The sequence below is a fragment of the Sminthopsis crassicaudata genome, chromosome 2, assembly GCF_048593235.1.
Source record: "Sminthopsis crassicaudata isolate SCR6 chromosome 2, ASM4859323v1, whole genome shotgun sequence".
In the NCBI taxonomy this organism is placed as follows: Eukaryota; Metazoa; Chordata; class Mammalia; order Dasyuromorphia; family Dasyuridae; genus Sminthopsis; species Sminthopsis crassicaudata.
In genome coordinates, this window is record NC_133618.1 from 291,561,216 (window position 1) to 291,588,492 (window position 27,277).

General features: G+C 36.2%; 2 protein-coding genes across 2 annotated transcripts in view; one reads left to right on the forward strand and one right to left on the reverse strand.

The window, feature by feature from the left end:
- Window positions 1-12,965, reverse strand: part of ASB2 (ankyrin repeat and SOCS box containing 2) — a 259,403-nt gene extending 246,438 nt beyond the window's left edge. The window contains exon 1 of the mRNA XM_074289702.1: window positions 12,882-12,965. The gene's annotated coding sequence lies outside the window, so the exon portion shown is untranslated. The remainder of the gene's footprint in view (window positions 1-12,881) is intronic.
- Window positions 1-27,070, forward strand: part of OTUB2 (OTU deubiquitinase, ubiquitin aldehyde binding 2) — a 37,758-nt gene extending 10,688 nt beyond the window's left edge. The window contains exons 2-6 of the mRNA XM_074289703.1: window positions 7,832-7,927; window positions 11,996-12,114; window positions 17,771-17,855; window positions 22,378-22,572; window positions 23,606-27,070. Coding sequence (XP_074145804.1) covers window positions 7,832-7,927; window positions 11,996-12,114; window positions 17,771-17,855; window positions 22,378-22,572; window positions 23,606-23,815 — 705 coding nt within the window. The 3' untranslated portion in view covers window positions 23,816-27,070. The remainder of the gene's footprint in view (window positions 1-7,831; window positions 7,928-11,995; window positions 12,115-17,770; window positions 17,856-22,377; window positions 22,573-23,605) is intronic.
- The last annotated feature ends 207 nt before the right edge of the window (window positions 27,071-27,277 follow it).

Below are 27,277 nucleotides of genomic sequence, written 5' to 3' on the forward strand. Positions count from 1 at the left end.
TACGTGCCAAACACTGTGTGCTAAGGCAGGTTTCAGCAGGTATGTAGGAGAGTTAGCAAAAGAAATGAGTAAAATATCTACTTTTTCCAGTCTCATTTGAATTTGATTCGTTTTTAAATACATTTTTCTCCTCCATTGGCTATTGGAGGTGAAAAGACTCTTCTGGAAGTTGGTCCTTCAAAATATCACACTCACTGAAAGATATTGTTGACTGGACTGAGCCCAGAAGTTATGAAAGTGCTCTTTTAGATTTCAAGGAGGCAAGGTGGTGAAGGCATATTTTAGTGTGGGCTTTGAGCCATGTTTGGATAGCTCCTGGAGTTGTTCCTAGCAACTGTCAAAGCAAAAGACTTTAGTCCTAGAGAGAGCTAACCTCCCTAAGGGTGGTTCTGTATAAACATAACTCAGGCCTTTCTCTTACTAGCACAGTAACCCTGAGATCACTTCATCTCTTTTACATCATAGTTGTCTAATCTGTTAAATGGAATTAATAATATTTGCATTATCTCCCTCATAAGGTTGTTTGAAGCAGGGCTTCTTAAATTTTTTCCACTCGAAACCCCTTTTCACCCAAGAAATTTTTATGTCATCACCCTGGGTACATAGGCGTGATTCAATTATGAGACTCCGTATGGAGTGATGACCCACAATTTAAGAAGTTGTGTTTCAAAGTGCTATTATAAAATAATGTTTATTATTATTTATTTATTTACCTTTATGCTTTTTGCAGGCAAAGCCCTGCTTGATTTTGTCTCCTTGCCTCTTCCTCTGTTAAATGTTATTTCCTGTTTAATAGCATGAGGGTGTAATTAGCAGGCACTTGAATGACCTGGTTTCTGTCTATTTTTCATAATTATATTTATTATAATAATAATTATTACATTGAACTTTTAAGTCTTGCAAAATGCTTTACATATGTTAACTCATTTGATCTTCACAACAACTTTGGGAGATAGATACATACTATTATCTCTATTCTTAAACTGAGGCCCAGAGGCCATGAATTACCCAGGGTCACCTAATTAGTAAGTATATGAGGCAGTATTTGAACCCAGACCTAAATGTTCACACAGTTCGATTTTTAGGATGGCCTATCCCCAAGTCTCTCTCTCATCCCATCATTTTGAGTCTCCTGTGTCCTATCAGTAAAGTGCCAGTGCATGCTCATATTCCTTGAGGATACCTTTTATATGCTTCCAAATGAAAACATTCATGCCCTGTAATCTCATCAAGTTAATTGGAGACCTCATCAAATTGACCATAGGTTTCTAGATCAACCCCTTTACATCTATGTTCTTCTCCCTACCAGTTAACCTTGTACTTGGTCCATATCTATTCCCTATGTACATGTGAACATGTTATTTCCTATCACAACAGAATGTATATTTCTTAAAATCAAGATCTTTTTCTTCTCTTTGTATCTTCCCAAACCTATCCTAGTAATTATGTACCAAAGTCTGGCATCTAAGTGCTTAATAAATTATGCTTTGTGGAATTGAATTGAATGGCAACAAATGCATACTAAATTATTTAAAATTTGTTAAAAATCAGTTTAAAATTTTCCCTTTTAATCTTTTTTTGATACTTTTACTTGCATAGCAAATCCTTTCTTTAGAGGTAGTAAAGGAAACTTAAGCTTGTCCCAAGTCAGAGTTTATCACCAAAACTGAATTAGGGGAAGCCTAAGAAATACTACAAATTATTCATGTTTTACTATATTAAATGTTCTCCAGGTTTAAAGCATTTGTTTGTGATTAATCTGACTTGATTCAGTTTTTTTTACTATGCAAAATAATCTATTTTTAAAAGGAAATTTACCATAATGATCAGTAAATGTTGATATTTTTTCATTTATCTTTTTGAGCAGAAGGAGTAACGTCATCCAAGATTTTCTTGTTTTGATCACTCTCTTTGATTCAGTTTTAAAGGTCCCACTTGATTTACATTGGTCTGGTGGTTCATTATCTGAATTGAAATGAACTAAACCACTCTTGGACTATCTAACAGTTAACATAAGGAAGTTTACTTAGTTAGTAAGGGAGAAGTATATTCAGCAAGGTTACAGAACTGGTTTAGGTTTTCCTATTCAATCAGATGGATTGTCAGACTTAAGTGATAGGGCATCTAATAAGCTGAAGGATACCAACTCTTTGTGGACTGGCCTTTTTATGTACTAGTACTGAAAAGCAACAATAGCTTGAACATTATCCTCCTAGACCAAGATTCTGCCTTTTTTGAGGGGGAAAACACACACACACACACACACACCAAAACTAACAAACTACATGACAGGGAGCTTAGAAAATACTGTTAATTATAATTTATCATCTTATCAATTGGGGTTAAGTGACTTGCCCAGGGTCACACAGCTAGAAAATGTTAAGTGTCTGAGATCACATTTGAACTCAGGTCCTCCTGACTTCAGGGCTAGTGCTCTATCCAATGCACCACTTAGCTGCCCTTCTTCTTATCATTCTTTACTGGAAATGTCCTAAAGATTTTCCAGAGAACCTGCCCCTACTTAAATGGCTTTAGGCAGGACTTGAAGTAGAATTTATTTCAGATTTTAAAAAAAGCAAAAAAGAAATAGAAAAGGAAAAAAAGTAAATACAAGTACTTAAGGAGAATAGTCCCAGGATGACTCAACATGGAGAGAAAAGACTTGAAATTCCAACTTTCATTACCCTGCTTTTGAGGGAGCAAAGTCCCAGATCTGTGATGCAGTAGGCTGATATTGGGGACAGTTCACAGTGGATCTCCTGATGAAAAGCAACAGTGATGATTAGAAGAAGTACCAGAAACATCAGGCAAACAAAAGCAGATGATGACACTTCCAGTGGATAACTGATCCTCTTCCAAGTTAGGATCATTTGCAGTTAAGATAGCTTTACCTTCTTGCATAAAGTAAAATTGCCAGCATCAGAACTAAGATACCCAAAGTGTGTTATGGAAGATGTTGCTACCTTTAAACATACTCAGAATTCCTATCTGTACTATCAGGACTAAGACTACCACTTCTTTCTTAGAATGATGCTTATTTGTCAAGGGCATGGCTTCTGAGAGGAGGTACACCCAAACAGACAGAAATATGATGATAGAGAGAATATTGGAAGCAAGTTTATGACCATTCAAAATAGACTAGCATTTGGCAAGATCTAGCTACTTATTTCATCCATAAAATTAGATGGATCATATGGTAGCAAACCTTCTGTAGAATGACATCATGGCCCCCATATCTAAATTTGCCATGGACCCATTCTCCCTCTTCTGCCTTTCTCATAAAAGCATCAATCTGATTATTTAGTTCAGCAGAGAACATATGTCTCTAATGGATATTAACATGACCACAGTCAACACTGTAAAATTCTGTCGACTAATTATATTGTAAAGACATAGTATAATTCTTCCATTGGTCCTCATCCTAATGGGGAGAGCTCTAGACTGTCCAATCTTTTTCTTTCTAGGCCACAGACCCCTTGATCAGACTTATGGCCACTTCTCACCAATCAACCATTCAGTTCATAATTCAGTCCACTGGGAGAGATTTCCAGAACCCTCATTAGTAACCCCTTTATTGGATTAATGACTACAAACGTCTAGTTTTACATATTTCACATAGCATTTGGAGCCATTGGAGAACCAAGCAAAATGATATTCCTCAGGAGCAAAGTCATCATAGGAGCCCATTGGAATAATGGAGAAAACAAGATACCTGGACTGAGACTAAGAGTCTCAGCCTCAGGAGGAATTGTAACTTTTTTATGAAGTTACATTATGACCCAAGGGGTCATAATGAGCATTATCTTGAATTTGCCATTTTCATTTAATAATAGAGGCTTCCTATACCTTACTTATAAGAGGAACCCCATTTTAAATATTCTAATGCTGTAATCTATTTGGTACCACCAATCAAAAAAGGTAGACTTAGGTAACTTAGTAAATGGGAGCCATCAGTATATCCATTTGAGGAATATTCTCTGAAATTCAGAGAGTCCATTAAGTTTCTTGGTTTCCTTTTTTTAAATCTGTGAAGAAATGAACATAAATAGTCTGTCTTGGACTGCCTAAAATCATCCCACCCACAATATTCCTCATACCTGGATTTTCTTAAAGAGTTTATCTCCCATCTGTTTACAGATCTAGGGCTTCTGCCACCATTACCTTATCTGGCCTAGTCAACTGTCATAAATGTAGTAGTAGACATCAGTGTCCTTGATGAGTAGGATCCTTTTCTGCCCACCGTAGCAATGTTAGGAAGAGTTCAGGTAGCTCTAAGGATCCTGAAGGTATATTGGACTTCTTCCTAGTGATAGGAGAATTGCTTCTGACTAGTTTCAGACATAAGAATGGGTGGGCGGGAAGTATCAGTTAGCTACTTCAACAATCCATACCACTGTTGTGGGATCTTGATCCACCATAAGGTCAGGAATAACTTCAGCAATTGATGTAAAAACTTGTTCTCAATGTGATCCTTGTAGTCCACTATAATCTACCAGGTGCCATTTGCCTTCTTCACTGGCCAATTGGAAGTATCCTAAGGAAGTACTTTGGTCTCCTCTGCTTCCCTCACAAGGAAAAAATTAATTTCCACAGCCCCATTAGGACCCAGAATTATTTGGAATTAGTAACACAGTGTATTAAGAAAAGTTATATGTTCAGATTCACTCCTATAAATAACGCTCTCAGACTCAATTGAAAACTAAAGTAAGGCTTTAATCAAATAGGACAAGGTATAGATAGTTTAGATTTGCATAAAAAAACAAATAGAAATAAGAACAATTAACAATATGACAATTATAGCAGATAGAGGAAGAGAATACATAACCAATTCAAGGGAACCTCAAAAACTCAAATGGCTGGGAGCCCCGTTTCAGCCTCAATCAGCTTGAATTGTGTAAAGATTTTCCCGGGCGAAGCGTCCTTCCCACAGGTGAAGCTCAACTATGGTTTAGAACATAGGTTTTTTATATGTTTTCAGACAAAGAAGGTCCCGGCCAAAATTTATCTATATATTCATGTTGACTCATTCCAAACCCTTGAAGCTTGACATGTTTCTTTATCAATTGCATATGCACAGGGAGGAAGCCACCCAGCCCTAAGCATAAGCATGTCCAAGAATGGCTAGTTCCTGGTATCTATTGCCAAGGACATACAGAGTTCATGGAATGGTCAAGTTCCTGTAATTTAGAAGCTCAGGCCTGTTAGATTTGAGTGAGCTTATAATTCTAATATGAAATCTTAATTTCTTATTCGCACAGGATGGCTCAAGTAAAACCAAAAGTCTCTTTACTTGGCTCCTATCCTTAACAACTGGCAAGAAGCACCCTATAGATTATGATTCTCCAAAGCCCATGCTTTTGATTTCCCTTTTAGTCTGAACTTCAGCCTTCCCAGTGGAAACTAAGATGCCCTTATGGACCTGTTGGAGGTTTCTTAACAGTAACCTAGCTGCTAGTGTCCAGCAACATAGAGATGGAGTGAAGCTTTAAAGAAAACTTTAGGCTTAGGTGGGGCTAAGGGCTCTTACTACACCAGTGCTGAATACTTTCCCCAGCATCCCTGTAGACTGATGATCAATTACTTCCTTATCAACTCTGTGTGTTATGGAAGATGTTGCTACCTTTAGCATACTCAGAATTCCTATTTGTACCAGCAATCTCATTTGTGCACATAGCTATTGTGATTGTCCTCACATTTTACCACTTAGTGGTAATATAGTGTGTGTGTGTGTGTGTGTGTGTGTGTGTGTGTGTGTGTGTGTGTGTGTATAGTATAATATGTAGTGTCTATATAGTCTGTATAGTCACATCTATACAGTGGAGCATCATAAGAGGCTCATAGTTAAAGCATGCCATCATTAGGGTAAAGTACCGCCCCTATTCCCTTTGTCTCCTCTAAACAAGTCGGTCATAGGACATGAAGGGATTGGGGTATCTGTATGTAGCTAAGGAATGGGGCATCCAAACCCATCTCTTTTAGAAATTTTATCTTCTCCCTATTTGCCCATGACTTTTCTGTCATTTTGACTCTTAGTAAGTGCCATCAAGGCACACAGTTCTACTACTAACTACTACTGACTGAGCATGGAGTTTAGTTTAACTCTCCTTGTGCTAGTGACTTAGCTTTTCTAAGGCTGTTAGAAACAACCAGAGAATATCACCTAGGGCACTATCTTTATCCTCCATGTATAATACATCCTTTAACATCCTAATCTCTTCAAATCAGTAGAATTTTAATCTCTGACCCATTGACTGGGTTTGCCTTTGGTAGCTACTGAGTGCCAGCTTCCTCCATAGATTCAAATTCTGTTTCCTATATTTACTACCTGTGTGGTCTTAAATTAAGATCTTTGACTTCAGGTTTCTCCTCTCTAACATGAGAAGAATATACTAGACCCCTGAATCTATTAGGATTCTAAATTTTTTTTTTTTTTTTAGTTTTTAAATTTTTATTTATTTTTCATTTTTTAATTAAAGCTTTTTAATTTACAAAATGTATGCATGGATATTTTTTCTTTTTTTATTAAAGCTTTTTATTTACAAAATATATGTATGGGTAATTTTTCAACATTGACCTTTGCAAAGCCTTATGTTCCAAATTATCCCCTCCTTTCCCCACCCCTCCCCTAGATGGCAGGTAGTCTAATACATGTTAAATATATTAAAATATATATATAATATATTTATATATAATATCACAAAATGTTATATGATATATATAATATATAAGTGAATTATATATTATATATAAATATAGCATTATATGATATTTTATATATATATAAATATATGTTAAATCCAGTATATGTATATATATTCACACAGTTATCTTGCAGCACAAGAAAAATCAGATCAAGAAGGAAAAAAAAAACTGGGGAAAAAAACAAAATGCAAGCAAACATCAACAAAAAGAGTGAGAAGGCTAAATTGTGGTCCACACTCAGCTTCCACAGTCCTCTCTTTGGGTGTAAATGGCTCTCTTCATCACTGAACAATTGGAATTGTTGGAGAGCCATGTCCATTAGGAATTCTAAATTTATAAAATAAGCAATGTTAGAGTAGGGATTCCTATTTGGTATAAGTTGGGTTGGATGGCTGTCAAGGTTTCTTCTAACTCAAATTCCATGATTCCTATTTCTTTCACTTTTCTACTTGTGTTGATGTCGACCAGGTTTAATACAACCTATGGGGTCATGTAACTGAACATAGGGGTCACACTGTTATGATATATTATCAGTGTCCTTTCTTTGCACCTATTTTTTATGCCTATATACTCAGGAACAAATAAAAATTTCTCAGGCAAAAAGAGGTTTTAAGTGGGAAAAGTTTAAGTAAGCCCTTGTCTAGTAGAGCTAGGTAGCAAAACCATATATTACCAGAAGGGGCTGCTTTCTTACCCACTGTATAGGCTTTTATAGATTTGAGCTGGAAGAGAGCTTTCAAGACTAGTCCAACACTTTCATTTCACAGATGAGATCATTTAAAGTCCAGAAAATGGAATAACTTTCCCAAAATAAATAAAGGTAAATAAGTTGCAGAGCACAAATTCAAATCCAGGTTCTTATGATTCTAAATCTTCTTTTTCCCCACCATATCACACTGCCTCTCAGTGAGAAAGTTCCTTATGTTGGAGGCTTCAGTTCTGTAAAATGACTTGAGAGTAGTTTTTCTGGCTGAAGACTTTCAAAATGAGTTTTTCTTTTAAAAGAAGGATCTTCTCTATTGACAGTCATGAGTAAGGCAAAATCAAATGCATTTAACTTCCCAATGGGATATGATGGAATGTAGTCAGTTCTTTTTGTTCCATTTATCTCTCTGTCTTCATCTTTCAGAGTGAATCATCCTTTAATTTAATATCTGAGAAATGTGACATCTTATCGATTCTTTGTGACCATCCAGAAAATAGGATTTACCAGAGGAAAATTCAGGTAAGGCCAATGGTGTTTAAAGCAAATAAGGAGAGGAATATTTCTGTTTTTCTGTTTTGATCAGGATTTGTGATTTCATCATAATAGGAACTCCCAGTGTGAAAACTGATTTGCCTGTAGTCTCACAGTTAGCATATATCAGAAAGAGAATTTGAACTAGTTCTTCTTGATTCTAAGGCTGTCCCTCAAGTCACTGTTTACTTCTGCCTCTCTTTCATATATAGCGTACACACTCACTTTTTCTGTCTACTCTGACTCTGTCTCTCTGTCACTCTTACACACACACACACCACACACACACAGTCTCTCTAACACAGATTCTTTCTCTCTCTCTCTCTCTCTCTCTCTCTCTCTCTCTCTCACACACACACACACACACACACACACACACACACACACAATTTCTTTCTCCAACACATACATGCCCTCTCATACAAACTCTCTCTTGCTCATGTACATACTCTCCCCCATTACACAAACAGTTCTTCTCTCCCTCCCCCATCTCAAGTACACACACACACACATATACACAACACATGTTCTCTCTTCCTTTATCTCTTTCTCTATATGTATTATGAACATATATGTGTATATATATATTATCATATGCATATTTACAAATGTGTATATATGTATGTATATTTGATACAAAAATATAGGTTTTCTTCCATGTAGCAAACCATCCCCAATTTATAGACCAGAATTACATGACTTGCCCATCAAATGTAGGACTTATTCTCACTCTCATTCTTACTCACACTCATACTTTTTTCAAGATTGTAAAGACTACAGTGTTTGGGGTTTAGGATAGGATGAGGGGGAAAGAGAGTCCCCAGAATAAGTTGCAGATAATATCCAGAGATAAGAATAAGTTCCTCATAAAAGGATTTAGTTTTCTTTCTGTTCTTGCCCAATGAAAAATTATATCATTAACACTTCTATGAAACCCAAGGTGATGGTTTTTAAATGTCATATTTCTTTAGATTGATTTTAGACAAACTGAGTTTGAAGTTCTTGTGAAACAAATCCAGTTAGAAGGTAGGTCTAGAATTCAGAAGAGAGGTCGGTTGAAATTGAGTCAGTTTCTATTTTTAAGCTTTTTTATCTTTCCCATGTGCCTCTTTCATCCAACCTCCTTCTTTCTCTTAGTTGCATTTATCCCCTCCACCTTTGAATAAAAGTTTGGTATATGCTCTCTTTGATTCTTCCCTTCTTATCTAATGACAAAGAGGAAGATTATAATGATGATGAAGATGATAGCTAGCATTTCTAGAACTCTTTAAAATTTACAAATATTGTCTTATTTATCCTCAAAACAAACCTGGGACATAGATGCTATTATTAGCCCCATTTTACAGATTAGGAAACTGAGACAGAGTTTAAGAAATTTGCCCAGGGTCACAAATCCAGGCCGAATTTTGAACTCGGATGTTTTGTGTGCTGTATCCATGGTGCCACCTAGCTGCCATATCTAATCGATTACCTGAAGGAATTGAGGGAAGTAGGACAGCAAAGGAGTTAATTGTTAGAATTGAATGCGCCAAACGCAGTCCATTTTGTGACTCAGCTCTGGAACCAGCTCAGTTTCCTTTCTGTGGATCTAGTCCAATTTCTATCCTGGGAGAAAACCTTATCCTATTGTGGGGGGTTGAGAAAAGACTTTATTGTATTGTTTGCACCTAGCCCTGCGGAGCTAAAAAACTGGACTGTCTCTGCTGCTGCTTACTGACTCTTAGCTAAGGACCTAGGTTATACTGACCAGAAATCTAATCGGATCCAAAGAACGGTGTAAGGAGTTTTCTCACAATTGTATATAACAAGCGACCCATGTGTGTTATCTGAAAATTGGTCCCACACTGATTACTCAGTTATTGTCTCCACGGTCCTTTGTTTACAAACACGTGGGTCATCGGGAATGGGACACCTCCTTTTCTGATTTCAGAGAATTGTATCTGTCCATTTTTCCTCCTCCCAACTTGGAAAGTAGCTAATCTTTCACTCAATTATAAATCATATTGTCTAATGTTGTATTGTTTCCTTTTAATTAATTAGTCTTATTTGACAAATTATTTTTAATGTATAAAAGTCTGTCTCCTCCTGCATTTGGGGTCCAGGATTAAACTGAGGAGGCGTGGCTCTGGTTTTTTGGGCAGTTGCCATACTTTATTAAATCAATATGCTCAGAAAATCGAATTTTTTCCCTTAGTCATTTCATCTTTCACCCACTACATACCAACTCTTATAAATCCCTCCACAATATTTTTCACTTATTTTGATTGCCTTTTTTAAGTTGCTTTAGTACATTGTTGTTCACTTGTTTTAGTCATGTTCAACTTTTCATGACTCTAACTGGAGTTTTCTTAGCAAACATAGAGGAGTAGACTTACCATGTCCTTCCCCAGCTCATTTTACAGATGAGGAAACTGAGGCAAACAGGTTAAGTGACTTTCTGGGAGTCACATAGATATTAAATGTCCAGATAAGTGAGTCTTTCTGCCTCTAGGGCCAGAACTGTATCTACAAGGCCACCCAACTGCCTAGACATTTAATATTTGTTTAATTAAATTGATAGATGTAATCTAGCTGCTTCTTCCTAATGCACAGTTTTGATGATCTTTCTTCTCCATCAGGAAAAAACCCAACATCCTCCTGGAATTCATGGACATTTACCATATAACTAAGAGACTTTTCTTTCCCTTTTTAAAAAATATCTTACTAATATTTGATACCGATATTTCTTTTTAAAAAACACTGTCAACTTTCAACTGACATCCCACAGAGAGAACTCTCCTATATAAGTTAAGCAAAACAAATTAGCACATTGGCCTCACATGAAAATATATGTTCCATTCCATATCTTACATGAAAATATATGTTCCATTTCATATCTCTAGTTCACCACCTCTTTGCTAAAAGTTTGAAGTAATTTAGAGTAACTTACCCATATTCCTCTTCTGCAAGAACTTTTCTAGCCAAAGAGTGAGTACTTTCTATTCTTCCTCCCAAATGTCTTTTCTCATTCTGATCCCTATCCCTGAAATGCCCTATCCCAATTTCATCTCCACTTGTTGGTATCCTAACAATAATCAAGGAGTATTTCAAGTATTACTTCTTTCATAGGATATCAATTGATTCATTTTGATTACATGAAATGTAAAAAGCTTTTGCAAAAGAAAACTAAAGTAACCAAAATTAGAAAACAGAAAACTGGGGGAGGGAGGATTTATAGGGGGATTTATCTAATAAAGACCTCATTTCTTTGCCATTTGGATAATTGAGTCAAATTTATAAAAATAAGAGCCATTCCCCACTTGTTAAATGGCCAAAGGATATGAACAGGCAGCTTTCAGAAGAAAAAAACAAAGCTATCACTAGTCACATCAAACTCTTCTTTCTTGAAGCCTTCCATGTTTGCCTCCCTTTGTCCTCTTCAATCTGGAAAAAGTCTCTGTGTTTAAACCTTCCTTATATGCTCATCACTTGCTGTCCTATGTGTGTGTCCACATCTTATTTCTGTTACTAGATCATAAGTTTCTTGAGACTAAGGCCTTATTTGTGTTATTTTTCTGTTTCCTCAGTGTTTGCAAACATAGAATCTTGAACTCTGAAGCATTCAATAATTACTATTTGTTGAACAAATGAAGGAATAAATAAGTTCTTGAAGAATAAGCATAGGTAAACAGGTGAGAGAACATGTTGTACACAAGAGATAAGTGTTGGTACCTTGCCTAACTGAGATAGAATTTTCAGATGAGGGAATTAACAAGAAAAAGATTTAATATAGTTTGGTCTAGTGCAAAGAGTACAAGACTTAGTTTTTGGAGGGACTTAGGTGCTTTATTGTATGACTTTCAGTCAGTTATTTAATCTTTTAAAATTTCTGCTGCTTCATCTATTAAAAGGGGACAGAAATACCCAGCTATACTTAACTTATAAGATGTTGCAAAAATCAAATGAGATAATGCACATAAAACAATATGCTAACATCAAAATGTTATATAGATATCAGCTATTATTATCATTATAATTATTACCTTCTTATCTAAAATTATGTCTTTCTTTCTCCAGGAACTCAGCAAAAGATTTTCTGCTCTACGAAAAACAAAAGGAGATGGGAATTGCTTTTACCGAGCCTTAGGTTATTCCTATTTAGAATCACTAATTGGAAACAGCAGGGAAATTCTCAGGTAAATTACCATTTGGATTCTTCCTTTTACATATTGTATCCTGTACATAGAGTATAAGCTTTTTGAGGGCAGGAATTGTTTTTTATTTTGTCTGTGTCTCTCCTAATACAAACATTTACACACATTAGGCACTTAGTGTGCAAAATAATTACATTCATGTTACATTGGATTAGATTGGATTGGATTAGGTTGAAATGGTAAATGTAATAAAGAGACCTACACTCTAAACTCAGCTGTCTCAAAAGCTTCAGTGGTTTTCCCTTTGTTTGTTTGTGCCCATATTTAGAAAGTAGTGGTTAGTGTTAGGAGTGTGCTAGCTCACTATTTGTGAGAGCTGATTATTACATTTCCACTGTGAGCATTTACACCTCAGAAATCAACAAAAGCTATAATCAAGGCTTGTTGGTTTTGTTTTGTTTTGTTGATTTTGTTTTGGTTTTTTGGTTTTGTTTTGTTTTGGGGGGTTTTGTTGGTATGTCAAGAAAACCGCCAAATGAGTTCACAAAGAGTGAAACACAACTGAAATGACTGAACAATATCAATAACTAGACTTTAAAATATGAAGAAAAGAATTCATGATAAAGGAGGTAAACTTAAAAGTGTGTTCAACATACATTTTCCTCCCCAGAGAGCTGATTATTAAACATTTACTAGTACACACCCCTGATTAGAATCTTGAAAGTATTTTCTGAAAGCAAAAGAGATTTAGCAATGAAACAGAAGGCTGAGAAATACGGGTTCAAATCCAAACTCAGCCACTGACTTACCTACATTTCTTTAACCAAGTCACTATCAGGCTGGGCCTTAGTTTCTGCATCTCTAAGCTAATCTCTAATGAACCTTCCATGGCTAACATTCTCTATTCTTTTCCATATTGTATCCTGACTACCTTCCAGTTCTTACATTCTATGTTCTAGGCTTCCTTTTTCTTCTGTTTACACCCTATGATTTCATATATCTTTGGAGTCAACTTTCCTAGTGACCATGAAAAAGGTAAATTATCTGCTCCTTGCCATGGTTAGGTACAATGTTTCATGGAGACAGGGAGGCTGAATAAAATACCTTTCCCAGGTGCCCCAACTGATTCACTGGCCAGATCAAAACTAGGAAAAAATAAATTGTTTTAGGACAGTTAACCAGAGAATTCAAATCAAAACAAACCCCCCCCAAAATGGAAGTATTCAAGCAGAAATATTGAATGATTATAGAGATTCCATCTCCCTTTATTGCTATAATGGATAGAATGCCAGGCTTGGAGATAGAAAGATCCACATTCAGATCTAGCTTCAATCATTTACTTGATATGAGATCCTAAGCAAGTCATTTAACTTCTTCTTGCCTCATTTGTAAATAATAATAATATAACCTACAACCCAACTTTGTTTTGAGGATAAAGTGAATGATATTTATAAAAGTATCAAAATTTTATTATTAAATTAATTCTTATTAAAACAATTAAAATTAAATTTTATTAAAAACAAAATTTGTAAAATGTTTTTCAAACTTAAAAGTGTTATTATTATTATTAGCTTTATTTATCTTACCTGGATCTGATCAGACATGACCTTAAATATAATGGGAGTAGATGCCCAAATTACAATGTGATATGAAGACTACTTGGGCAAACCTTTGCTTCAAAACACTACATGCAGTTCTTAGATGTAGAGCTGGAAGAGATTTAAAAAACCATCTAATCTGGTCTCTTCATTTTACATATGAAGAAATTGAGTTCTAGGGATTAATAACTTGAGCAAGATCACATAATGTACAGACATCAGAGGTGGGATTTGAACCCAAGTCCTTTGAATCTAGATTAGCAGTCATTCTACTATATCACGCCCTTCCACATCCACCTGTGGGGTTATCATAAGTGACTCAGTTCATTTGAAAATCTACCTCTTTTCTCCAAGTGATATTCATAGAATTGTAGATGGAACATTCAAAGTCATCTAGTCCTACCCTCTCGTTTTTTGCACGTGAGGCAACAGAGCAGTTAAGTCCGTTGCCCAAGGTCAAACCAGTAGTTTAATGACATCACATTTACTTCAACCAAAGTCTTCTGACACTGCCTCCAAAATTGTTTTCTGTACATGCAGGTTTCCTAGCCCCTCTCCATACCAAAATAATTTTGCTAAGGGGGAAAACTGAAAAGACTAAGAGGCTGGGGCAGCTGGATAGAGCACTAGCCCTGAAGTCAGGAGTACCTAAGTTCAAATATGGCCTCAGAAACTTAACATGTCTAGCTGTGTGACTCGGGACAAGTCACTTAACACCCCCCCCCCCAAAAAAAAAAGACTAAGAGGCTTCTGGACATCTTTGAGGGAGAATAGTGCCATGAGAGGGTGAGGAAGTGAAAGGGAGAATTTTCCTGTTTCACCATCTTATTGACCTGGATCTTATTCCCTGCCATACATAGACTCATAGTAGTACAGTGTTGGATGGGAACTCAGTCAAATAGCTATGAAATGAGGTCTTTATCAAAGAAATTTGCTGTAAATTACCATCCCCCTAGTTTTCTGTCTTATAATTTTGGCTACCTTCGTTTTCTTTGTGCAAAAGCTTATTACATTTCATGTAATCTAACTGATCCATTTTACATCCTATGAAAAAAAGTAGCATTTGAGCTGGGCCTTGACTATTGGTAGATATTAGTCCCATCCAAAATTTGATTCTTCTCTATAATGTCCCTGAGAAGTGATCATTTAATCTTCATTATTAATTCTTTTTCTTGCTTTCATGGTTTCTTGCTTTTTCTTTTTTTTTTTTTTTTTTTTTTTTTTTTTTTTGTATGTGTGTAGAGGCAGTTAGAGTTAAGTTGTTTGACCAGGGTTACACAGTTCCTAGATACCAAGCGTCTAATACTGCATTTGAATTCAGGTCCTCCCAACTCCATGCTTGATCTACTGGCCATCTAGTTTCCTCATCATTAATAATTAAGATAGATTATCACTAAGCACTTATCACTAAGAAGTGTTTCCTTTTAATGAACTGAAATTTGCTTCTTTGTAATTTCTTCTTTTTATTTTTTTTAATTAATTTTTAACACATATTGCTTTATGAATCATGTTGGGAGAGAAAAATCAGAGCAAAAGGGAAAAATCATGGGAGAGATTAAAGCACAGAAAAAAAGAAGTGAACATTACATTCAGTCTTCTTAGTTCTTTTTCTGGGTACAGATGGCATTTTCTGTCCAAAATTTATTGGGATTGCTTTGAATTACTGAACCACTTAGAAGAACCAAGTTTTTCATAGTTGATCATTGCACATTCTTGCTGTTATTCTGTACAATATTTCTGATTCTGCTTGTTTCACTCATCATTCATTCAGTTCATGTAAATCTTTCCAGGCCTTTCTAAAATCAGCTTGTTCATCATTTTTTAAAGAACAATAATATTCCATTATCTTTATATACCAGAACTTATTCAGCCATTCCCCAACTGATGGGTATATTTCTCATTTTCCTGTTTTTTGCTACCACAAAAAAAGAGCTTCTACAAACATTTTTGCACATGTGGGTTCTTTTCCCTCCTTTATGATTTCCTTAGGATACAGACCCAATAACAGCACTGCTGGGTCAAAAAGTATGCCTAGTTTTATAACTCTTCGGGCATAGTTCCAGATTGCCATCCAAAGTGATTGGATCTTTTTAAAAGAAGAAATACTCCTCCATATAATTTTCATCCATCAGTATTATTCATGCTAAGAAAAGCTAATCTTCATTATTTGATAGTCTTTCAGATTACTGAAATACACAAGTACTAATTGCCCTGCTCTGCTCTACCAGTTTTTCCTTCTCCACACCAAGTATTCTCGATTACTTCAATAGAGAGGATGGTTTTGAGTCCCGTTTCTGTCCTGTTTATGCCGCTCTGAATACACCACAGTATTTTAATATCATCTTCCTCTGAACACATTACAGTGTTTTAATGTCCTTTCTAAAACATGGCACTAAGAACTTTTAGCTCTTTAAAAAAATATTTACTTCTCCTATGCTGTAGTCATATGGTTGATTTTTTGACCCTGAGTGCAGTACTTTACAAGTATTTCTATTCAGTTCCATCTTACTAGCTTCAGTCTTCTACTCTCAATTCTTGAGATGTTTTTGGATTCTATATTTGTAGGCTCATTGGAAAAGACCCTAGTGTTGTGAAAAATTAAAGGGAAGAGTTAAAGAAAAGGGGCTGGCAGAAGAGATGGACAGATAGTATAGAAACAGTGAACATGAACTTTGACAGACTTCAACAGAGAGAGGAGAATAGGGGGATAGAAGGGACCCATTAGGTCACAGAAGAGTTGGACACAAGTGGTCACAACAACAACATATTTGTGGTCTCTTGTATTAGTTTCCACTTCTGAATTTGTCTTTTCTTCAGATTTGGTATATACCACCTTAATCCAAGTCATGAATAAAAATGGTAAGCAGGACAGGACTTAAGACAAATTTCTCCAGAAAAGGAAAAAAACACTTCATAGATTGGGGCCTAAAACTTTGTAATGTATTTTTTAAATGGACCATTAGGTGGCATAATCCTTCACCATATATGCCATATACTGGAACTAGCTTTCTGAAAAGGAAAAGAACACAAAACATCCAAAACAACCTTTTCAAAGTGATTATACACCAAACCTGAAGAGCCTGCTTTGCACATTAGCCTATTTAAACCTCAGGAGAGTACAATGAAGTCTCAAGTTTTCCCAAAGGGTAAGGTTTGAAAGGAGAGAGCTGATAGAAAATCCTAACCAGAAGTGACTTTCTTTTCGAGACCCTGGGAGGTATTTAGGATGTTTTTAGAAGTAAAGTGCCATATGCTCCATAGACTTGCTCCAACATTCATTTTATTATTCTGGAGATGAGGAAAGGCTGTGGGATTGGGGCAGGGGATAAGGAAAGATTAGAAACTGAAAACTAACTAGTTTGGGGACCATGGGCAATACTGCATTTCAGTACCTTTATCTGTAAAGTGATAATATTTTGTATTACCTACCTCATAAATATGTGAGGAGAATATATTGAAAAGCTTAAATGATCTAGATGAATTTCTTTATTATTCCCTTTAGGTGCTGTTTCTATAATTGAGTATATGGGCTGCCTTTAATGAGAATAGCCCCTGGCCTGGCTTCCCTTTATAGAAATATGAGGTGAAATAACAGTAAGGACATTGTAAGCCTCAAAAGAGATAATTGCAAACTATGAAGTCCTATATAAATGCCATTATCAATTTTTTTATCATCATCATCATCATCCTACCTGGCCTCTAATCTGGTAATAACTTCCTTCCCTGAATCTCCTATTTCACTTCTGCCTAACTCAAACAGTGTTTATAGAACAACATAGTAGTGTGCTGATAAATGTTTAACAACCAAGATCTCTAGAAGAAAAGAAGTATACATAGTCTTTAAATTTCATTTATATTATTAACTTTCTTAAATCTAGATAATCAACAAAACAATAAATCTAGCCTTGTTTTGTAACTTTGTAACTGAGTAGTAAAATTGTTTTCATTAAAAATTAACAAAATTTCGCTAAAAAATTAACAGTTTTGGCTGCAGCACATCCATAGATAACAGAGCTCAAAATGCTGAAGAAACTGCATGTAGATGGTGCACTTGATACTTTATTCACTGACCTCTAATCTTTAGGTTCAATCCCTTTCAGGTTTAAGGAACGTGTACTACAGACCCCAAAAGACCTTTTAGCTGCTGGCTTTGAAGAACACAAATTCAGAAACTTCTTTAATGCAGTAAGTAGTCTGTGAACTAACCCAAATAGCCAGGAAAAATACAAACAGGAGAGCAGGTCAGTACGATTGAGAAAACATGAAGGCAATAACTGTGATCAAGGTTAAATCAATTAAATTATCAGAGTCTTGGTTTCCTGCAAAATGGAGATAAGGCTTAGAAAGGTAACAATATCCCTAAGAAGAGCTTGAGGCTTTTTTGAGGCTGCTTGTTGGCAGCTGATAATCTTGTGCTTCTGGGCTATTGTTTCTTTTTTTAAAAAAAAAACTTATTTTTTTTACTAAATATATTTAGTAGGGGGCAGCTAGGTGGCGCAGTGGATAGAACACCAGCCCTGAATTCAGGAGGACCCGAGTTCAAATCTGGTCTCAGACACTTAACACTTCCTAGCTGTATGACCCTGGGCAAGTCACTTAACCCCAGCCTCAGGGGGAAAAAAAAATACACACACACACACACACACACACACATTTAGTACTTTTTCCCCAGTTACATGTGTTTTTAAATCTTAGAGTTCCAAATTCTCTTCTTCCCTACCTCCCCTCATTGAGAATACAGCAATGCAATATAAATTATATATATATGTAATCATGCAAAACATTTCTATAATAATCATGTTGTGAAAGAAAACATAGACCAAAAAAAGAAAGAAAGAAAGAAAGAATGTTGCAATCTCCATTCAAAATTCTGATCACTTCTTTCTTTAGAAGTGGATAGCACTTTTTTATGATAAAAAGTTGTCTTGCATCATTGTATTGCTGGGAGAGTTAAGTTATTCACAGTTCTTCATCAAACAATATTTCTGTTACTGTATACAAAGTTCTCCTGGTTCTATTCACTTTACTATGTATCAATTCACATAAGTCTTTCCAAGTTTTCCTGAAATCATTCTGCTAGTTGGTTTTTATAATACAATAATATACTATTACAATCATATACCACAGTTTGTTTAGACATTCCCCAGTTGATGGGCATATCCTCAATTTTCAATTCTTTGCCACCAAAAAAAAATCACAAAAATACCTTACATTTTACTACTATGAGATATCAGCAATATTATTCCCATTTTGTATATGAGGAAACTAAGGTTCATAGATTGGATTGAAATTGACTTGTCTGGGTGCACAGATAAGTGACAGAGCTGGTCCTCAACCTGGGTCACCTAGTTGAATGTCTAAGGCTTATTCTATGACAGCAGGGTATCTCTACTATAACACACCTTGGGGTGGATAAAATCATGACAATGCAGAGATAAATATGAAAATAGAGGGCTGAAAGCATTTCTCTTTTTAAAAATTTTTTATTATTTTTTTTATTTACAAAACATATGCATGGGTAATTATTCAGCACTGACCCTTGCAAAATCTTCTGTTCCACCTTTTCCCCTCCTTTCCCCCACCCCCTTCCCTAATTGGCAGGTAGTCCAATACATGTTAAATATATTAAAGTATATGTTAAATCCAATACATGTATACATATTTATACAGTTATCTTGCTGCACAAGAAAAATCAAATCTAGAAAGAAAAAAAAAAACCTGAGAAGGAAAACAAAAATATAAGCAAACAATAACAGAAAGAGTGGAAATGCTATGTTGTGTTCCACATTCAGTTCCCATAGATGTCTTTCTGGGCGTAGATAGCTCTCTTCATCACTGAACAAATGGAACTGATTTGGTTCATCTCATTGTTGAAGAGAGCCATGTCCATCAGAATTGATCCTCATATAGTCTTCTTGTTGCCGTGTATAATGATCTCCTGGTTCTGCTCATTTTGCTCAGCATCAGTCCAGGCCTCTCTGAAATCATCCTGCTGGTCATTTCTTACAGAACAGTAATATTCCATAACATTCATATGCAATAATTTATTCAGCCATTCTCCAACTGATGGGCATCCTCTCAGTTTCCAGTTTCTGGCCACTACAAAAAGAGCTATTACAAACATTTTTGCACATGTGGGTCCCTTTCCCTTCTTTAATATCTCTTTGGGATATAAGCCTGGTAAAAAACACTGCTGGGTCAAAGGGTATGAACAGTTTCATAACTCTCTGGGCATAGTTCCAAATTGCTTTCCTGAATGGTTAGATCCGTGCACAGTTCTACCAACAATGCATCAGTGTCCCAGTTTTCCTACATTCCCTCCAACATTCGTCATTGTCTTTTCCTGTCATCTTAGCCAATCTGACAGGTGTGTAGTGGTATCTCAGAGTTGTCTTAATTTGCATTCCTCGGATAATGATTTGGAGCATCTTTTCATATGACTAGCTCTTTCTCTACTTTAAACAAAAAGAAATTGAAGTGTGTGTGTGTGTGTGTGTGTGTGTGTTTTATTGGCCAGTTGCCCAAAGAGGTATAGAGTATAGGTCTGCCTATGTAAGTGTAGCAATGAAGGAGATAATCCAAAGCATGGATAATCTATTTTTTGTTGTTGTTATAGGTCGAAGACATCTAGGGGCAGCTAAGTAGTGCAGTGGGTAGAGTGCAGAGCCTAGATACTTAACCTGAGCAAGTTACTTAACCCTATTTGCCTCAGTTTCCTCATTTGTAAAATGAGCTGGAGAAGGACTGGGCAAACCAATCCAGTATCTTTGTCAAGAAAACTCCAAAAGGGGTCACAAAGAATTGGACGTGACTGAAAAACAACAATAAAAAACCAAGCAAGTTGACTTAGTAGATACAGAGCTGAACTCCAAGTATGTATGTCCTGGGTTCAAGTCCCATCTCTGACACATGCGCATAGCCATTCAGTTAATCTCTCAGTGTCCCAGACAACTCATACAATTAGTACAACAATACAATACTATACATTGCAGAGAAGATATTAATCTGCATTGATAGAGAAAACTTGTCACTGGGAGCATCCTATCCCAAGGAAATAATAGATCCAGTCTTAAAAAAAAATTAAGCCTTTTTTAAAATTTGGGATGTACCTAGTCTTTTCTCCCATGTTTAAATTTGTGGTAGATTGCCTTAGGAACCCAATTTAGATAACAATTTTTGCCTTCATGGAACTTACATTTCTCTCTGTGAATTTCCATTTACTCATCTGTAAAATGTGATCTCTAAGTTCCCTAAACAGCCTATGTTCTTTGATTATTTCAGCTCCCCCTCTCCCACACATCTATTCTCTGACACAAAGACAGCGCATTACCTCCAAGCAGAGGTGTTATTTGGGATCTGAATGAAGAAAGGATGTTACTGTTAGGGACTCTCAGGGGAAGGAAATCAGAGAAGGATTCACGAAACTGGCAACATGTAAGTTGGACTTTAAAAGATGGACATGAAATCAATAGGCAGAGAGAGAGGAAAGAGCAGGAAAGAAATGTTCATTGAAATTTTAACTTTTTAAGCCTAAGGAAGTAGGCTTACAAATACAGCCTCATTTGCTAAACTAATTGTGACTTCTGGGGTGGGGGGAATGAGTCATCATTTTATAGTAGAAAGAATTCTAGACTAAAAATTAGGAACCATAGGTTGCCTTTGACTATACCACATACTACTAGTTCTGTGATCTGGGAAGTGGATAGAGCATCGGACCTAGAGTCAGAAAGGCTCCTCTGAGTTCAAATGTGGCCTCCAACACTAGGTGTGAGACCCCAAACAATTCATGTAACCTTATTTGCCTCAGTTTCCTTATCTGTAAAATGAGCTGGAGAAGGAAAATGGCAAACTATTCCAGTATCTTTGCCAAGAAAACCCCAAATGGATTCTCAAAGACTCAGACACAACTAAAAACAACTAAACAACAGAAAGCTCTAGGAAACAACTATAGCAAGTGGCTTTTAAGTTTTACAAATAGGATTTTTCCACATAGGATTTTATTTAATCATTACGATAACCATGTGAAGATAGGTATCCTATTCTTCATTTTACAGAAGAGAAAACAGACTTAGAAAGTTTGAGTGACTTATCTGTGGTCACATAGCTTATGTGTCAGAAGGAGGATTTGAATCCAAGTCTTTTGACTCCAAATCTAACAATACTCTTTTCATTATAGCAAACTGCCTCAATCTCTCAGGGCCTCAGTTTCCTTATGTGTAATATATATATATATCAATAAAATAATATGTAGCTGCTATGGTTCTAGGATCCTTTCCAATTCTAACATTTCTATTTTCAGTTTCCTTCCCATTTCAACATTCTGGGAAGCTGATGAGTTCACAATTAATAAACAATCATGTGTCTAGGTTTATATTTCTCCAAAATCCAGGACTTACAGTTTGGAGGTGAGGGTTGTTCTGGAGTGTATGCATTTGGACTGACCTGAAATAGTAACAAAGTATTTCTAACTCAGTTATTTTGTTCTGGGGAAACAGCATCTTAGAGATTACTATGGTTAATATAAATAATATATAATGTTATATATTATGTAATCAATATATAATACATAAAATAATAATATAATAATTAAACATCAACTTGGAGATTATTATAGTTCATCAACTCGAAGTCCTGAAAAAGAAAGGTCTAAACTCAGGAATAATGAGTTCTTGTGTATTGTCTATATTCTTAATTGCTTTGGCCTTAGTTTTACAGCTTGGTTGAAATGGTGGAAAAGGATGGCTCTGTTTCCAACTTGCTGAAGGTTTTCAATGACCAGAGTTTTTCGGATAGAATTGTCCAATTCCTTAGGCTTCTTACTTCTGCATTCATCAAGAACCGGGCAGATTTCTTCAGGCATTTTATTGATGAGGAGATGGATGTCAAAGACTTCTGTGCTCAAGTAAGTTTACCCCTCTAGTAATAGTAGGGAAGTCTTAGATGTAGCTGTGGTCACTACTTATATCCAGAGGCACACCTGGAAGAATATTGAGCTCTGCCTCTGGACCCTCAGTACCTCTCAGGGAAGAAAGAGGCATCTTGAGAGCCAGGGAACATGGATTTGAATCCTGATTCAGACACTGTCTAGCCATGTAACCTTGAGCAAAATGCTTTGCTTCTGGGGCCCTGGGCCCCATGATATGGAGGCCCCTTCCAATTCTAATATTTTATTTTCTCAGATAATGATGGCCAGAGAGGAGAAGGCAGAAACTGTCTTATTATCTGTCACCTGTTATAGCAATGGGATACAGAGCTTGGCATGCAATCAGAAAATAATACATGTTTATTAAAATTTGAACAGTTAAAAGCCCATTTTAAAAATAGCTCAGAATCAGAAAGATTCATCTTCATGAGTTCAAATCTGTGCTCAGACACTAGATGTGTGACTGTTCAAGTCACTTAAATTGTTTTCCTCAGTTTCCTCATCTGTAAAATAAGCTAGAGAAAAATGGCAAATTGCTCACAAAAAAAATGTCAAATGAGGTCACAAAGAGTTGGACTAATTTATATAGCACTTACTATATGTCAGGCACTGTGCTAGGCACTTTACAATTATGTAATCCTCACCATAACTCTGAGAAGTAGATGCTAACATAATCAACATAATACAGATGAGGAAACTAGAGTAAACAGATTAAATGGCTTGCCCAGACTCCCAAAGCTAGCAAGTAGCTAAGGCCAATTTTGAACACAGGTATTCCTGACACTATCCACTTTTATTATAATTATTTTCTGGACTAGGTTTTGGTATCCATTCTTCTATCTCATCTGGCATGAATTTTCTCCTGTGACTGGGTATATATATTATCAGCAGCAGAGTGGTGTAGTCTGTCCATAAAAAGCAAAGCTGCTTAGTTTACTGGGGAATCAAACCCGTGAACCGTCTCCCAATATTCCTATATTTCTGAACATTGCTCTCTTGTTGGTCCTCACAGGAAGTGGAACCCATGGCCACGGAGTGCGACCATGTTCAAATCACCGCCCTGTCTCAGGCGCTGAACATCCCTCTTCAAGTTGAATATGTGGATGAAATGGACACCGCACTGAACCACCATGTATTTTCCGAGGCTGCCTGCCCGTCAGTTTATCTACTTTATAAAACATCACACTACAACATACTTTATGCAGCTGATAAAGTGGGTTAATTTTAGGCCCTATGGTGTAGAGTGTGAAACGACAGGACTACATTCTTATAGAGCATTCTGGGTTTTTTTTGTTTTTGTTTTTGTTTTTGTTTTTTTTTGGTTTGTTTTTTTTTGTTTGTTTGTTTTTTGTTTTTTTTTTTTTAAATGATTTAGATGTTTCATTAGCTAGAAGAAAATGTATAGCCTTTGGGGGCTCATCACTTACAACATGGCCAGGTTCTATGTTGGGTGATACGATTAACCAGCAGAAAGGCTGTTTTTTACCTCATCTAGATCACCTGTCATTGACTGACTTCTGATAATTTAATAGTGTTTGTTTTGGCTATGGACCAAATGTTTTCCACCTCCGATTGGGTAAGTGGTATGAGAAAAGAGCACTTGACCAGCAATCAGGAGACCTGGTTAGGAATCCTGGCTCTGCCACTCACTCAATGCCCAGTCTTTAACAAGTCATTGGCTCTCTGGAGCTCAGTATTTGCATCTGTAAAATGGAGCAGGGTGGGTGAGTAAGCAGATGTTGAAGATCTCATTTTTTTCTACTTCTTAATATTATGTGGACTACAGCTGTTCACCAAAGGTAATCCTTCACAATAAGAGACAGGGAAAATTGCTTCCACATACAATATTTGATCACTAGAGTCCCCATCGGAGCCATCAGGTAGGATTGGCAACCTACCTGAAATCATATAGTCTGAGATCTGGAAGTTCTTGTCCTGGGACCTGTAGTTAGATTTCAAGGGGGTTGAGAATTTAAATGAGAAAACTATTGCATCTTTATTTTTACCAATCTATCTCTGAAATTTAGCACTTCCTTCTATCTATCCTTTATTACTCTTATTCTGAGATTAGTTCTGTGTGCTCCAACAGACTGCCCAAAAAAGTATAGAATCCCTGCACTTGGACCAAATCTCTCATTTTGTAGATGAGAAAACTGAGGCCCAGAAGAATAAAATGACTTGCTCAATGCAAAAAGAGCAGAGTAAAATGTAAACCCAGCAAAGTTGCCTAATGCCAAAGCCTGAGCTTTTCCCACTGACTGGTTAGTGATCTGACCACAATGGCCAGCTCAATCAGGAAGAATCACTGAGCATCATACTATATACACACCATAATGTACACACCATAGTCTGTATGAACAGAAGAAATTGAGCTTGTGGTGGAGTCTGCTAAGCTAGACTTTCTTACCTCTTCGACAGTGAACGTGTTTTGATTTGAAAATCAGCTAGAAAGTCCAATAAAGTGCTGTGCTCTCACTGGGCCCAATGACCCCCAGATTTCCAGGGGCAATTGAGTCAACTACCCCCCACTTCCACAGCCTCATCAATTGAGAACTAATTTGGTTTGCTCATTAGCATAGGACTGTTAATCCTGTGGTGGCCCTTAGAGATCATCACATCCATTGCTCTCATTTTACCCGAGGAAACTAAAGACATAAAGTGATGTTTGCCCAAGGTCATACAGCTGGTGTCTGAGTCAGAATTTGAATCTAGTTCTTCCAGATTCTTAGTCCAATGCCCTTGTGCTTCTGAAATACACCAACCATCATTCTCAGGCCATCTTCTAAGTACTGACTGAGAAAGGATGAAATCAGACATATTCTTCATATGGGAACCATCAATGGGACTATCCCCTTCAACCACTTTTTCTGGCTTAGAAAACTGAAATAAACTAATGAAAAATAGGAGGCAGCTAGGTGGTACAATTGGGTAGTGCACTGGACCCAAAATCAAGAAGATTTGAGTTCAAATCCAGCCTCAGATACTTATAGCTAGGGTAAGTTTCACTTTATCTCTGCCTCAGTTTCCTTAACTATAAAATGGAAATCATAATAGAACCTACCTCCCAGGATTGTACAAATGAGAAAATATCTGTAAAGTGTTTAATACAATGCCTGACACATAGTGTCAGTGCTATATAAAATGCTAGTTAGAAAAGAGGGTGGGTAACAACATTGAACAGACAGAATTTCACCACTAAAGCTCGTAATTTAAATGGGACTCATGTTGCCTGTAAATTACAGGTAGCCATTAGGAAAACACTGATTTGGGTTCACAGCCTCCAATAGTGGAAGAATACTAAAATGTGGAGTCAGAGACACTGAGTTCAAATTTTGCCCCTTCCTTTATATGCTTAGGCAAATTATTTCACTTCTGGGCCCATTTCCTCATTTGTGAAAAGAAAGGGTTACACACTAGGATCTCACAGGATAATTTTTGGTTTTGTTTCTTTTTATAAGTTTTTTTTTTCTTTGTATGTTTAATGTTTAACTCTACATTCTATGAAATCATAGGTAATTATCAGGTTTTCTTCCTGTCCCACTTTTTATACAACCAAGAAGAAAACTAGGTTGGGGGAGGGGGTGGGAGGGACATAGGAAGAGGGAGACTGGGGAACAAAGTTAAGAATGAACAACTTAAGTGAAAACACCAGTTCTTCTAATAGGCACTGCTAACAATTCTGCATTCTTCTGAAGGAAAAGAGGAAGACTTGAGATAACATCAAAGGACAATTCTACACCAATTCTAAAATTCACAGGTCTTCCTCTCTCAGGTTCCATTTCTAAAGGGATTTTAGGGATCTGTTGGTGCTACTGTTTGTCATTGTTTAAAAAAAACAAAAGTTTACTGTTTACAAGTATAGTGCCAAGCTTTCAACACTTGTTTGAAAAAAATGTTCTACTTTCATTAAAACATTAGGCTTCTTAAGTAAAAGAAAATGTGTTTGAATTTCACATGGGGAGCTCAGGTTCAATCAACTCTTGCAAATTCATGGCACAGGAATTTAATGATTGTTAATCATAGTGAACAGGACTCTGATCCATGAATTAATATGTTAACTATTTTCTGGACACCAGTGCTTTGATTTGTATGTTAAAATATTGTAGTAATGAGAGAAAACATCCTTTGATGGATGCACAGTGCCTAACACATAGTAGGGTGCTTAATAAATGTTTATTGACTATCAGCTATTATTGAGGAGATTTTCCAATATTATTTTTCACTGCCTATTCCATAGATTAGCGTTGTATTTATCCATCTCAGGTAGTGGGGGAAAAATATCCTTTGATGGATTTAGAGTGCCTAGCACACTGTTTAATGTGTTTAAATGTTAAATTATGTTTAATGACTATCAACTATGGGATCTTCCAACATTTTTCACTGCCCATTCCACAGATTAGCATTGTATCCCACCACCTTGGGGAAATGGAGCCAAATGATCTGATTCATCTAAATAAATGTTTAATTTACTGAAGTATTTAGAAACTCTGAAACATTATTCTTTGGTTCGCCACTTAGTCCTCATTAGATCTCAAAGCAGTGTAATTTTAATTTGTTTTATATAGCATATGTGTTGGATATGAGTTCTCCGTTAGAAGTTATGCTATGAATTTAGGTGCATAATCTGCATGTCACAATAAGGGAACAGTTGAACAGATACACAAAAAAGAGAAAAGGAAAGTTT